This window comes from Mustela nigripes, chromosome 1, assembly GCF_022355385.1.
Source record: "Mustela nigripes isolate SB6536 chromosome 1, MUSNIG.SB6536, whole genome shotgun sequence".
Classification (NCBI taxonomy): Eukaryota; Metazoa; Chordata; class Mammalia; order Carnivora; family Mustelidae; genus Mustela; species Mustela nigripes.
Window position 1 is genome coordinate 17,945,189 of NC_081557.1, and position 13,332 is coordinate 17,958,520.

At 43.1% G+C, this 13,332-nt stretch overlaps 1 protein-coding gene across 1 annotated transcript; it reads right to left on the minus strand.

Annotated features, from left to right (window-relative positions):
* Positions 1-9,720: 9,720 nt before the first annotated feature.
* RAG1 (recombination activating 1) lies at positions 9,721-13,030 on the minus strand. The gene has a single exon (XM_059388381.1). It carries the CDS (start codon positions 13,028-13,030, stop codon positions 9,899-9,901), a length of 3,132 nt encoding a protein of 1,043 aa, XP_059244364.1. The 3' UTR covers positions 9,721-9,898.
* Between the last annotated feature and the right edge of the window lie 302 nt (positions 13,031-13,332).

The following is a 13,332-nucleotide window of genomic DNA, read 5'->3' on the forward strand; positions in this document are numbered from 1 at the left end:
CCAATTAGAGACAATATTTTACTATTTCATTTTCTCAGGATCACTCTATTTGATTTCTTTTTTCCTGTTAAATGGAAGTGGTAGACGTTAAAACTGAAATAACCTTCATAGAGTTCAAAAGAGCTACTTCCTCAAGAGGTAGATACATTCTATTATCTTGACTTGTCTATAATGACTAAGCGCCTAAAGAATTATTACCACATTTGTTTTGTAGTCAGTGAGATGAAGATATGATAACCAAGTGATTTAATTCTGAGCCCACTGGGTTCTGTAGTTAAACTCAGACCCCACCAGCATAGCTTCTTCTGTGGGGTGTGTGTGTGTGTGTGTGTGTGTGTGTGTGTGGTATATGAATGTATGTTACAAAAGCAAGTACTTTGGTTTTGCTTACCATCTATTTGAGTAAAAATAGGTCTAAGTCACCTCACCAGTGAGTCCATCAAATGTGACATTAAAGATAATGAGACTTCTGTTCTAATAATCATATGCAAACATTCAACTGAATCACATTAGAAGAGTACTCACTTCGGTGATGTACTGCTTTTGCTTAAAACGTTTCTCTATTTTTTTGGATTTTATTTATTTCTTTGAGAGAGAGAGCATGTGAGAGTGAGTGGGAGGAGTAGCAGAGGAGAGAGAAAGAATCTGAAGCAGATTCCACACGGAGCTCAGAGCCCAATGTGGGATTCAGTCCCACGACTGCCATGAGATCATGACCTACGCCGAAACCAAGAGTTCAACCAAAGTCAAGCAAGTTGAGCTTAACCAACTAATCCATCCAGGCACCCCATAGTTAAAACATTTCTAGGACTCACATTTTAGTCACCTTCAGGGCTATGGTTTATTTCTCTCTCTCTTTTTTTTTTAAGGTTTTATTTTTTTTATTTGACAGGTAGAGAGAGAGCACAAGTAGGCAGAGCAGCAGTCAGAGGGATACAGAGAAGCAGGCTCTCCACTAAGCAGGGAGCTCAATGTGAAGCTCAATCCCAGGACCCTGGGATCATGACCTGAGCGGAAGACAGACGCTTAGCTGACTGAGCTACCCAGGTGCCCCCTCATGGTTCATTTCTTTGAAGAAATTTAACAACTGCCCCTCTCCCACCATTAGAGATGGAATTGGTTTCTGGAAACAGACAAACATCATCCAAAGCCTAGTAGGGTCTAATGCTCAGTATTATATTACCACTTTAGGTAAAAAAAAGAAATTCTGAGTACAAGCTACTAGATGGGCTTTCTGATAGGGCACATAAATAAGTTCTAAAGATAAGTCTGGAAATGGTTTATGCAGAATAGTATCAATAAATAAGTATAGGGCTTTCCAAGGTGATCATTTTAGTCTACAAGTACAAGTGAATTTAATGTGTCAGGAGGAAGGGAAGTGTAAGGAAAAGAAATAGGCTAATGGCCCTGGGGTGAGGTGAAGGTCATCACCTTTGAGGAACTGAAAGGTCAGTCTGGCTAAAACATAGTAAACAAGGGGAGTATGGAATGTCCTGAGCCTAAAGAGAGAAGCAAGGGCCAGCCCCCTGTGGTTTTCCTTAGTAAAGTCACATACAACTTCATTCACAGTATTTGCCCTGTCCCCTGTACCTCCTGTTTCACTACTTCTTTCACTGCTTTCTTTCTTTTATTGTGCTCAATTTCTAGAAATGCTAAACTGATAACATTTCTAGTGAGAACCCCTAGTTGTCTCCGTACTCAGGGTTTTTGACAAACCCATCCTCTCTACTGGGCATACCTTTCCTCTTGTGCTTTATCACTCCGGCTAATATTTAGTCCAGCTGGCCCATTCCTGCCCACTCCACATCTCAGTTCAGATGCCTGCTCCCCAGGAAGACTGCTCTGAACCCCATCACCTCCTTGAGGGCGCTAGCAAATCTCTGCTTATATACTCAGAAGTACAAGAAACAAAATTGTATTTTTCTGTAACTTATATTGTATTATGCATCTTTTTATTGTGGGTTGGAAATTACATTTTGATAAATTTAGGGTCCTCTCTCTTCACCCAACTTTTTTTCTGAGTTCCAGGGAGAAATATAATGCCTGGTTGCCAGGAGTAGGAGTGATTGGGGGTGAAGCGTCTGATTCTTAAGGTCATCATCCTTCTCACTAGCTTCCACTACAACATCCACGCTCCCACAGGGCCTGAGGATATCAGCTTAATAATGACTCCTGAGTTGTGTATCAGCCTTAACCACAAGAAATCATTAGATCTAGTTCTCTCTTAGCTGTTTTTGGGTCCCTAGTGGGCTCACATAATAAGGAGATCATTCTGCCCCTTCATTTCTAAGCGTGGCCACAGTTGTCTCTGTGAGGCCACCTAGGACTCAGCTGTTTTTGTACCACTCTTGAGCATTTCGTGATAAATTTAGATTGAATAAGCAGCTATTCTAATCTACAGTGACAAGAATTCCACATTATGTATATGCCACCAAATTCCACTCTAGTATAGAATATTGCCTTTTGACTTGGAATGTATCATAAATGATATCACATTTCCCCAAACCTAGTTCTGTCAGGAAACATCTAATAAAGCACATTTATTACTAAGAGAGCTAACAGCTTATTCTGTCTCTAGATATCAACCCAGTAAACGTGTATTGGTTTACATTATAATTTTTAGAATAAAAGGAAAATGCAGGCTCTGTGGATCCCCTGTTTCCTCCAGGATCATGACCTGAGCCCAAGGCAGACGCTTAACCAACTGAGCCACTCAGGTCTCCCTCATCAGCCTTTTAAAAGGGTTATGGGGTCCTCCAGATTTGTAGCTGACTGGCAGAAGTATGGGCAGACTGGGCACCTCATTTATGGCTGGTATCAAAGTGGGGGGCAGTCTTATGGGACTGAGCCGTTCACCTGGGAGTCTAGGCTAACTTTGGATAGTTAATGTCATAATTGAATGGACTTATGGGACATCCAGTAGGTATTAGAGAATTGGAGAATTGATCACTGTGGGTAAAAACATGTCAATGAACTTCTCGAAGACAAAAATGGAAAGATATGTGACAGACCTCAAGGTATTTATTTAGACCTTGATCAGACCTTAGCATAAAAATACACATACTTGGCCTGCAAGTAACTCAGTGTGTATTTTGTAAGGGCAGAGATACATTGTCACTATCAGGAGGGGGCAAAGGATTGTATAGAATCCAAGGAGAAAAGGAACTTCCCACAAAGAAGAAGGAAAACTGTCATGGGAAGAAATGCTAAATTCATGAAAAGATGATGGTACAGCCAAACCTCCCTTCGTGCTGGCCACAGTCATCTGAGGGAGTGAGATATGTGAATTAGCAGGCCTGGTATAATTGACATTAAAAAAAAAAGTTTGAAATTACTACTTTGTCATTTAAATATATATGCATGACCCTTCTCAATCTCGGATAAATCCCCTCACAGTTAGACCTTACGTAAGCATTTCACTCATGTCCCATCCCTGACTTGGCATGGATGACAACCATTGTCTGCTTAAAACTCTTCAAAGATTTCCATTTGCACTGGGTAGGGTTCAAAGTCTTCTCCCAGCCCACGCATCCTGCATAACGAGGCCTCTGCCTGATTCTCCAGACACGCAACTACTTTCCTGCCTTCACTCCTTCTGCCTCTGCCAGATGGAACTTTCTTCTGTTCCCAGACGCCACTGATTGCTCTTCAGCTCAGAGCCTTCCCACAGGCTAAGTCGGCTCCAGGTCCATCCCTCCTCATCTGCCCCCACCTCACTCCCTCTACCCATCTCTCCTTCAAGGTTCCTTCTTCCTAGACACTTTCTCTGATCTCCCAGTTTAAATTCCATTGTCCTACTGTACTCAGATTGTACTCAGTACTTTTTCTTCCTAACACCTACTAGAGTGTGTTGTGATGCATTTGTTAGGCTTACTGTGGTTTTAATTTCTACTTTCACCTAGTTCTTTGTGAGCAGAAACTGTGTTGTTCACCACTGTATGTCCAGGGCCAAGCACACACTGCCTGGTGCAGAAGACATCCTCCACATATTTCTTTAAAATATGGACTGAGGGGCTCCAGGGTGCCTGGGTGGCTCTGTTGGTTAAGTGTCTGACTCTTGATTTGAGCTTAGATCATGATCTCAGGGTCGTGAGACGGAGCTCCGTGTCAGCTCTGCAGTGGGTGCGGAGCCTGCTTGAGATTCTCTCTCTCCCCCTCTGCCCTACCCCCCACTCATGCACACACACTCTCTCTCTAAAAAAATTAAAATAAAATAAAGGCTGAAGTAGTTAGAAAGGGTACCAGGAACAGTATAGAATTTAGCTGGGCCTTAAAGGGCAAAGAGATGCCTCCTTCTCAAATGCAGTGGTAACATTCAAATACTTAGTGAAAGGACACAAACTTTCAATGATAAGATGAGAAAGTTCTGAGTATCTAAAGAACAGCGTCCTGACTACAGCTGACAATACTGTATTATGCACTTGACATTCAATAGAGTAGATCTTAAACACCCTCCCCACACCCAAATAAAAGGTAATGATGTGAGAGGATGTATCAGTTAGATTATGATAAATATTTTACAAAGCATATCAAATCATTATGTCATACATGCAATATACAATTCTGTTTGTCAATTACGTCTCAATGAAAGTGGAAAAAATAAAATAAAACCAGGCAAGGATAACAGGTAAAAAAGAAACCAAGTAACCGAGCCAAGAAAACAGTGCGGGAGCAGTCCTGAAGGCTCCCTGAGGTGCTAGGATTAACCTGTTACTTGCTGGATCTTGAGTTCCTAGAGGATGGGGCAGGCTGCCAGAATGGGAAGGGTCCTGGGGGCTTTGGGACACAAGCTATTTGCCTACAAGTACAAACATATTTCTGTATTTTAAAAACTGGCACGGGCACCTGGGTGGCTCAGTGGGTTAAGCCGCTGCCTTCAGCTCAGGTCATGATCTCAGAGTCCTGGGATCGAGTCCTGCATGGGGCTCTCTGCTCAGCAGGGAGCCTGCTTCCTCCTCTCTCTCTCTCTGGCTGCCTCTCCAACTACTTGTGATTTCTCTCTGTCAAATAAATAAATAAAATCTTTAAAAATAAAAACTGGCACGGTGACACAGAAGCACCAGGTTGAATCGTTGTTCTGAGCAGGAGAGAGCTCAGAGCTCTCCAGCAAAGGTGGTGCTGAGATGCTTGAAAACTCATGGTTGACAAGGAGACCACCCAGTCATGGGACGGTAAGACAGGCAGGACTGGATGGGGAAACCGGAGCAGTGGCTCTGCCTCCACGCAGGCTGAGCGGAGCTTCAGTGACCACGCACATGACAGGGAAGATCTGTGAGAAAACCAATGGCAATTCCTTTGACCCTGTTTGCGAAGGGGCAGATGTTGTTTTAGTAGTAGTAGTATCACCGGCATCATTGCCATCAGGAACACCACTGGACAAAAGAACCTGGGATCCAGCTCTGTACTGCCACTCTCTCTGTGACCATGGACAAGTCAGCCACTCTGATCAAAGTTTTGAGTATATGAAAAATGTGAATTTTCTGGGGAACAGGCCCATATTTTTATCAGATTCTCAAAAAGAGTCAGAAACTATTGATTTTCAGAGTGTCTGGATGGCTCGTTAGGTTAAGCGTCTGTCTTCGGTCATAGTCCTAGGATGTTATTTTTCTTTTTTTAAAGATTTTATTTATTTATTTGTCAGAGAGAGAGAGAGAGAGAGAGAGAGAGAGCACAAGCAGGAGCAGGCAGAGAGAGATGTAGGCTCCCTGCTGAGTAAGGAGCCCCATGTGGGTCTAAGCCAAAGGCAGACACTTAACCATCTGAGCCACCCAGGTGCCTCAATAAATAAAATCTTTAAAAAAAAAAAACAAAACAAAAACTATTGGGAAGCCTGAGTGGCTCAGTTGGTTAAACGGCTGCCTTCGGCTCAGGTCATGATCCCAGGGTCCTGGGATCAAGTCCCACATCGGGTTCCTTGCTCGGCGTGGAGCCTGCTTCTCCCTCTGCTTCTGCCTGCTTCTCTGCCTGCCTCTCTGCCTGTGCTCACTCGCTCTCTCTCCTTCTGTCTCTGACAAATAAATAAATAAAATTTTTTTTAAAAAAAGCTATTGATTTTCAAATTCTACATTTTCTTTTCTTTTCTTTTTCTTTTTTAAGATTTTATTTATTTGACAGAGAGAGACACAGTGAGAGAGGGAACACAAACAGTGGAAGTGGAGAGGGAAAAGCAGGTTTCCTTGCAAGCAGGGAGCCGAATGTGGGGCTCGATCCCAGGACCCTGGGATCATGACCTGAGCCAAAAGCAGATGCTTAACGACTGAGCCACTCAGGAGCCCCTAAATTCTAAATTTTCGAAAAGCTTACTATTCACTTCAAATATCCAGAAACAAATGGTCTCAGCTGATATTAGGGTAAATGATATCTATTAATCACTATTCTGTTGCCCTTTATTCTAAAGATCACCAAATTTATTTTGTATTTCCCTCAGGAAATATGCGTTACTTCATTTTTTCAAACGTTGCACTCAAGAGTATTATTTGAATATAAATCACAAGACACACTTATTTCCAAATTTTAAACCTTTATTTCAAATACTTAAGCATAAAATTGTTAACAATAACCATAATATTAATAAGAAGAAAAAATATTAAAATACGAAAGTAAGTATTGAAACACATACTTTATTTAATTTCAAAACATTTGACATGGAAACACAGGTCACCAACATCAAATAAATGCCATTGCATTCTGGCACCTGAACGTTCCCTAAAACACAAAAAAGAAGGCTCTCGGGAGCCATTAAACAAACTTTATGATTATTTGTTAAGAAAACAAACCGTAGGGCGGTTCTGCACAAAATATCTTATCAAAAATGATTTCCAAGGTGTATTTATGTAGATTACTATAGTTAAAGAAAAATAAAATAAAATAAAAGAGAACGAAATATCCACCCTTACTTAAAATGTCTTAACAGTACAAGAATGGAGCATCGCTCACACAAAAACTGAAGAGACATACATTATCCGCACTCAGAAATCCCTCCCATCACTTGGTGATTTGCTCCTCCCAAACACCACTGCTGCCGTCTCCTGGTGCAGAATTTGAATTCTGTTTGATATAATGCGAGACCTGCATACTCAACCAACAAAATCTTTATCTTCATCTATATTGTGTGAAAACAAATTGAGGCAAAACTACATTCCAGCTCACCTGGAAAAAGGTATCTTTTCTCCTGCTCTGGCATCTCAGTGCTTGTTTATGAATCCCAGAGCACTTTCTGACCTCCCCTGGACCATTCCTCGGTTTTCATCAGCCATTAATACGGGTCCCTGCAGTGTGTCTCCATGGGTTGGCAGGAAAACTTGTAGAATCAGGTTTCACGGGAGGAAAATGCATTGCCCTTCTGAAGCCCCAGTCTATACTCCAAAAAAAAAAAAAAAAAGCTCTATCCTGTGTGGTTAATTTCCCTGGAGTATGTGACCACATTTACAATGGGCATTGTCAAAATAAAACCTGAGGATAAAACCAGACCTTGGATATTGCAATCTCAACAAGGAGGGCTAACACAACCATAGGCAGCATTTCGACATCCTGAAATGTTTGCGGCCAGATGTTCCTGGGGCTTATCAAAATGGCATTTGATTAAGAGATTATTGCGAAGGTTGTTTTATAAATCATACAGTGTGCCATATGCATTCAAAATAGTTCCTACAATGCTAGAAAAGGAAAATTTAATACCAGAAAGTATTTACAGTGCTACCAATCAGACAACAGAGTGGAAACGGGGCGGGCGGAGGGGGGAGGGGGTTGGTCTACAAATAACCAGCACCAGCATGCTTCGGGAAATGAGTGATTACATGAATTTAGCTGTTTATTAGTGCAGAGACATGCTGTAAGGATTAAATGAGAGGAAAGGAAGGGGTGGCCCAGAAGCCCATTAGTTTGCCAAATACAAAACTTGACATTTTCGAGAAAAATACAATTAAAATGTGTATATATTTTTGACAACTAAATTACAAATGTCTTTGTAATTTCTATATATGTTGTATATAAAAAGCAAGGGAAACTGCTGTATTTTTTAATGGAAAATGGGGGGTTCAATCCCTGCAAAAGCACCAAATGCATATCATTTAGGATAATGCCTCTGACACACGTTTGACAACTAAATTACACAGCTCTTTGGTATACTGTGTATGAATAGTGGCAATTATGGCCAATAAAATCAAAGAAAGAAAAAAAACTAATTAACACTAACATATCATTATGACTCACTAGCATATAAAATCCTATGCCTGCTCTAAATTGCCAGCAATTGGCAATTCCCAAATTTCTAAGGATGAAGACAATAGTCTCCAAATAACTGGAGACACCCCAGCTTTGGGGGGGGGCTCTCAGGAGCTTTCCCATCACTTTCTCCTATCAAAAGGCCCAAAGCACAATAATGACTTATCAACCCACCATCCCCACTCCCAAGAATTGTAAACTGCAGTGATTAGTTGGGGATCCTAAGCGAATTATGACACTGCCTTATTAAAAAAAAAAAAAAAAAAGATGGTGGTTAATTTTTTTTAGTAGAAAGAGTATGGAATTTGGAGACAAAAGGCCTGAGCTCAAATTCCAGATTAGACATTTATTATCACTGTAACTTTGGACAAATTATTTAACTCTCCCTCAAGTGGGAATAGTAACAATGTCTACCCTCACAGAGTTGTTGTGAGGACAAACAAAGCAAAATGAATGTGAAAATATTTAAAAATGAGGAAAAAAACACTCTAACAAATGTTAACTCTTCCTCTGTGCTATGAACAGGCTTCGTCTAAATTTAGCAGGTGAGAAAAGTAGAAAAGTATCCTGCTCCAAAAATCTGAATGCACTGAAAGTAAACTGATCTTAATAGAAAGAGTGACACACTTCAGAGGGAAGGACTCCATGAAATCTGGATTTAGTAAAACTGACTCAGGTTTCACATGGAGAAAAATCTGGCAGAAATTTTTGGCAAGACATTAAACCTGTTTTTACACAGTGAGTCAACCCAGATCTTAAAAGCCTCTGTGGCTTTAAGATTCTATACGAGCATCAGAGATGCTAAATTAAATGAAATTTAAAAAAACAAAAATAAAAATCATACTTGGCTACCGACAGCTAAGTAAAAATGAATTATCAGAAGACTTAATAAATAACTGTAGATAACAGTTTTATTCTTCCAACTTTATTCCTGAAAAAAGTCATAGTCACAGATGACCTCCTAAACTCTTAAGGTCACTCCATGGTGACATCATTGAAACCCAGAAGAGGGCTGACTTTCCAAAAATTTCCTGGATGTAGGGTATTTCTGCATAAATGTACCAAGTAAAAAAACGTACTGAGGCACTCTGCGAAGGCCATCATGTCATACAAGTGTGTAAGATGTTCTTATTAAAGAAATCTGAAAAGCTTTTAAAGATTTTTTAATCTTGTGGCATAAGCCCAGATCTGCAAAATTTACAAAATAAAGAATTCTCCAGAAATGGTATAAAAAAACAAACAAACAAACATGTGTATCTCAATACAAAGTATAATAAATTGAAGGGGTAGAGAATGGAAACCACAAAACAAATTCCTTTCCTGGCTTCCTGGGCTGTTTTTTGACAACTTTGGCTATGATTTTCCATGTCACTCAGTCACACACAATGCACATCTTTGTTCATCTCTGGTCCCCTGCAGTTACTCCTGTTCTGAGTTACTGAGCTTTCAAATAACTGATTTCTCCTGTTGCTTTTCTGAACTCCCTAAACGGCTCCAGCAATCAGCTCATCAGTTATCCATTCCTGACATGCATGTAGCACCGCGGGCCTCTCCCGTCTACCACTGCCTGGGTGGCGAAACCCTACACACAGGACTGAAGCATGTGAGGAGGGGGTCTCAGTGCAACCCAGAAGAAAACTGATTTGCAAAACCAACTCAAAAGCAGCTGCCCTCCTTAAAATTCCATCGAATCTTGAGTTTCCGGAGAGTCCTCTAAGCCTAAGGGGTCCCCTATGCCTGCCTGTGAGCTTAAGGTAAACCCGGAGTTTTTATATGCATTATGAGCATTCATAAACTTCTGCAAGTATTTGGAGGTATACAGCCAGTGGTGTTTCAAGACGTCTTCCATCTCATAACACTTGGACTGTCTGGCGTTCATTTTTCGGAAGCGCCTGAACAGTTTGTTGCCAGACTCATTTCCCTCGCTCGCCCATGCCCCAATGGAGCCATCTCTCTCAATAATTTCAGGGACATGTGCCAGGGTTTTGTGAAAATAATTGGTGATTTTGCCCTCATATCTATACTTGAACTTGGTAGAGAGGAGCTCAGCAAAACGCTGTGAATTGAAGCTATACTGGCAGAGAGATTCGGGGCACTCTTTGGCAGGACACGATGATCGCCACACAGGCTTCATCTTAAGGTAAAGGTCCATCAGCTCCCTCAGAGCTTCGTGCCTCTCCTCAGAGGGAATTAACTCACAGACTGCTTCAACGGTCTCTTTGGTCATGAGCTTCCTGGCAAAGTTGCCGTTCATCCTCATGATCGGTTTCAGGTTCATCTTCTTCCGGAGATGCTTATCCAACGTAGCCTGCCATCTCTTCCTTTCCTCTTTGGAGGCGTTGGGATTTTTGTACACCTCCCCTATCTCTAGCTGGAAAATCTTGTAGAACTCGGCTGCATTGCCAATGTCACAGTGGAGCGCATCAATGGAAGGGACCGTCTCGATGAAAGGTTTCGATGAGACCCCTTTCACCCGGTCCCGCAGCTCTTCCACGGACTCGTGGTACGGGTTAGAACGCCACACCTCATAGCGCTCCAGGTTCTCGGAGTGGCTTCTGGTGATGGAGTGGAAGACGAGATTTTGAGACGCTTCTAGGCGGGTGGCGTCACAAAGGGTACAAATGTAGACTGAGCCAGAAGCCTCGAGGCCTTCGACTTCCCGCACGAGTTTCTCATCGTAGCCGGTGCCCCTGAAGATGAACTTGAAACTCCGAAGGATGCCTCCCATCTCAAGCATTAATTGACTGTTCTTCATGGCCTCCCGCTCAGCAATGAGAGGACTCAGGATGGCCGTCAGGGTCTCGTGGTCAGACTCATCCGCCAGCATGAGACACAGGGGCTTACAGCACAGTTCAGAGTTGGGTTTGACTTCTTCAAACACCTTCACATGTTCAGAGCCATGTGCTATCGTAATTTTCATGACCGTGAACGAAAACCGAACAGCCTTTTCTGGAACCACGGGCCCGCTGCCGTGCTTCTCGCTCACGTCTCCCATTCCGTCGCAAGACTCCTTCACCACGACGGTGAAAGGGCCGTTGAGGTAGTCATCAAGGTCTTGGGCTCTCATGCCTTCCAGGATGTCTTCCTCCATGTCCATCAGAGCAGACACCAAAGCTGAATCGTAGCGGAACCGCTTCGCAATGGTGTCCACAGGGTAATCGTCCACAGAGGAGGACAACCCTGACAGGCCATCAATAATGCCCACGTCGGTGCTGGAGGACACGTTCTTCAGAGGCGGCTGCCACTCAAAGGGGTGGTAGCCCGGCAGGAGGACCTTCTCAGCATTCCGAAGGGCATGCAAAGGCTGAAAAATCTGCCTCCCAGTGATGGCTTTCACAGTCCTGTACATCTTGTGATACTGACTGCAGCTGAGGAAGGTGTTGACACGGATGGCCAGGCAGACAGCTGGCTGCAGGCCAGAGCCCCGTCCCTGCATGATGGCCTCCAGCTCGTCCGCCTGCCTGTGCTCATTCCTGGCCCTCAGTGCCAGCAGGAACAAGGTCAGACACACCGATTTCACATCTCCACCTTCTTCTTTGTCCGCGAAAGCCTTGACTTGAAGTTTGAGCTCCCTCAGGCGGTGCTTCTGAGCCCTTCGGGTCAAGGACAGGAGATGCTGGCGGGGCCGACCCCCCTTGTTAATATGCACCAAAGTCTCCTTGGATTCCTTGTGGCTTGACACATGGTGATTGTATTTTTCCAAGCTGATCTCCTCGTTGCACTCTTTGGCTGGACATTTCACCATCAGGGAATTCAAGATGCTCAGAAAGGACTTCACTGGGCTCTCCAGGTCGGTAGGGAAGCAGGGATATTGGCAACAGGGACAGTAGCTGCCCATGACTTTCAGGCATCTGAGAATGCAGATCCTGCAAAACACGTGCTTACAGGTGGTCTCCACGGGGTCAGCCAGGATGTGTTCACAAATCTGGCAGGAGATGGATTTCACAAAGTGTGCCGGGAAGTCCACGGCAAGAAGCTTGGTACTAAGATGTATATGACTGCAGCTGGAAATTTTCTGCATCACTTCTTTGCTGCTAATCCTTGCCTTCGCTCTTCTCTTGTGCCGACGGGCTCTTCTAGCTCGGTGAACCGCAGTTTTGAGTTTTTTGCTGAGCTGCATGTTTGGCTGATGGCTCTTCCTCTTGAGTCCCTGGCGGGCAGCGCGACAGATGTCACAGGATGGTGTGTGGGGGTGCCACTCCATGGTTACATTCCTTGGGAAGGAAACCTCACATGGGGCACTGCTAAACTTCTTGTACATGATGCGCCAGCAGTTATGGCAGAACTCAGTGGGGTGGATGGAGTCAACATCTGCTTTCACATCCATCCGGAAGACCTTGGCAATGAGGTCTGGCCAGGATGTAGCTCTCCTTTCCTTCTTTCGTAAGAGGACTTGGGTTTTACCATCCACGGGCCCATGGACTGGATATCTTCTATTGTGCTCATCAGTTTTAAAAGAATTCCCACAGATACGGCAGAGATGTCGAAGGTTGGCTTGGTGGATGGCTTTGTCTCTTTCTTTCCTGTCATCATGGGATTTCTTCAGAAACTTAGGGTGAACGTTTACTGCTGGTTGACTCAGAGCTGGCTTCTGACCATCAGCCTTGTCCGGGACTGCTGGAGATTGCTCCAGAGAGGGTTTCCCCTCAGAGGAAACTTTCTTTTCTTTTTGAGCCTCTTCGGGGGCCTTTTCAAAAGATCGCACCCTGAATAGTTTAAATTTCCATTCTGAAAATTTAATATGCGGATGCTGAATTTCATCTGGGGCAGAAGCGAGTCCCAGGGTGGGTGGCAAAGAGACAGCCATGCTGGCTGAGATTCCTGAGAACAATGAAAAAAGTCAGATGAAGAAAAAATTCTATATCCCACTGATGCATCTTAGAAGGAATGCAAATTAATACATTCAACTATTCATTCATTCATTGATCCAAAAAGTTACTTATTAAACCTCTTATTTTAATATACTCTGTTAGGTGCTGAGTATACAGCAGAGAACAGTCATTCTCTGCTTTGACCATGTCCATGGTCATCTTTACCAACATGCACCTCTGTGGTTCATTTTATGTATATTTGTATGATCTTATTTTCTTGCCACCAAAACCTTAAGGT

Coding starts and splice junctions, on each gene's coding strand:
- RAG1 (XM_059388381.1), bottom strand. CDS start 13,030: ATGGCTGTCTCTTTGCCACCCACCCTGGGACTCGCTTCTGCCCCAGAT.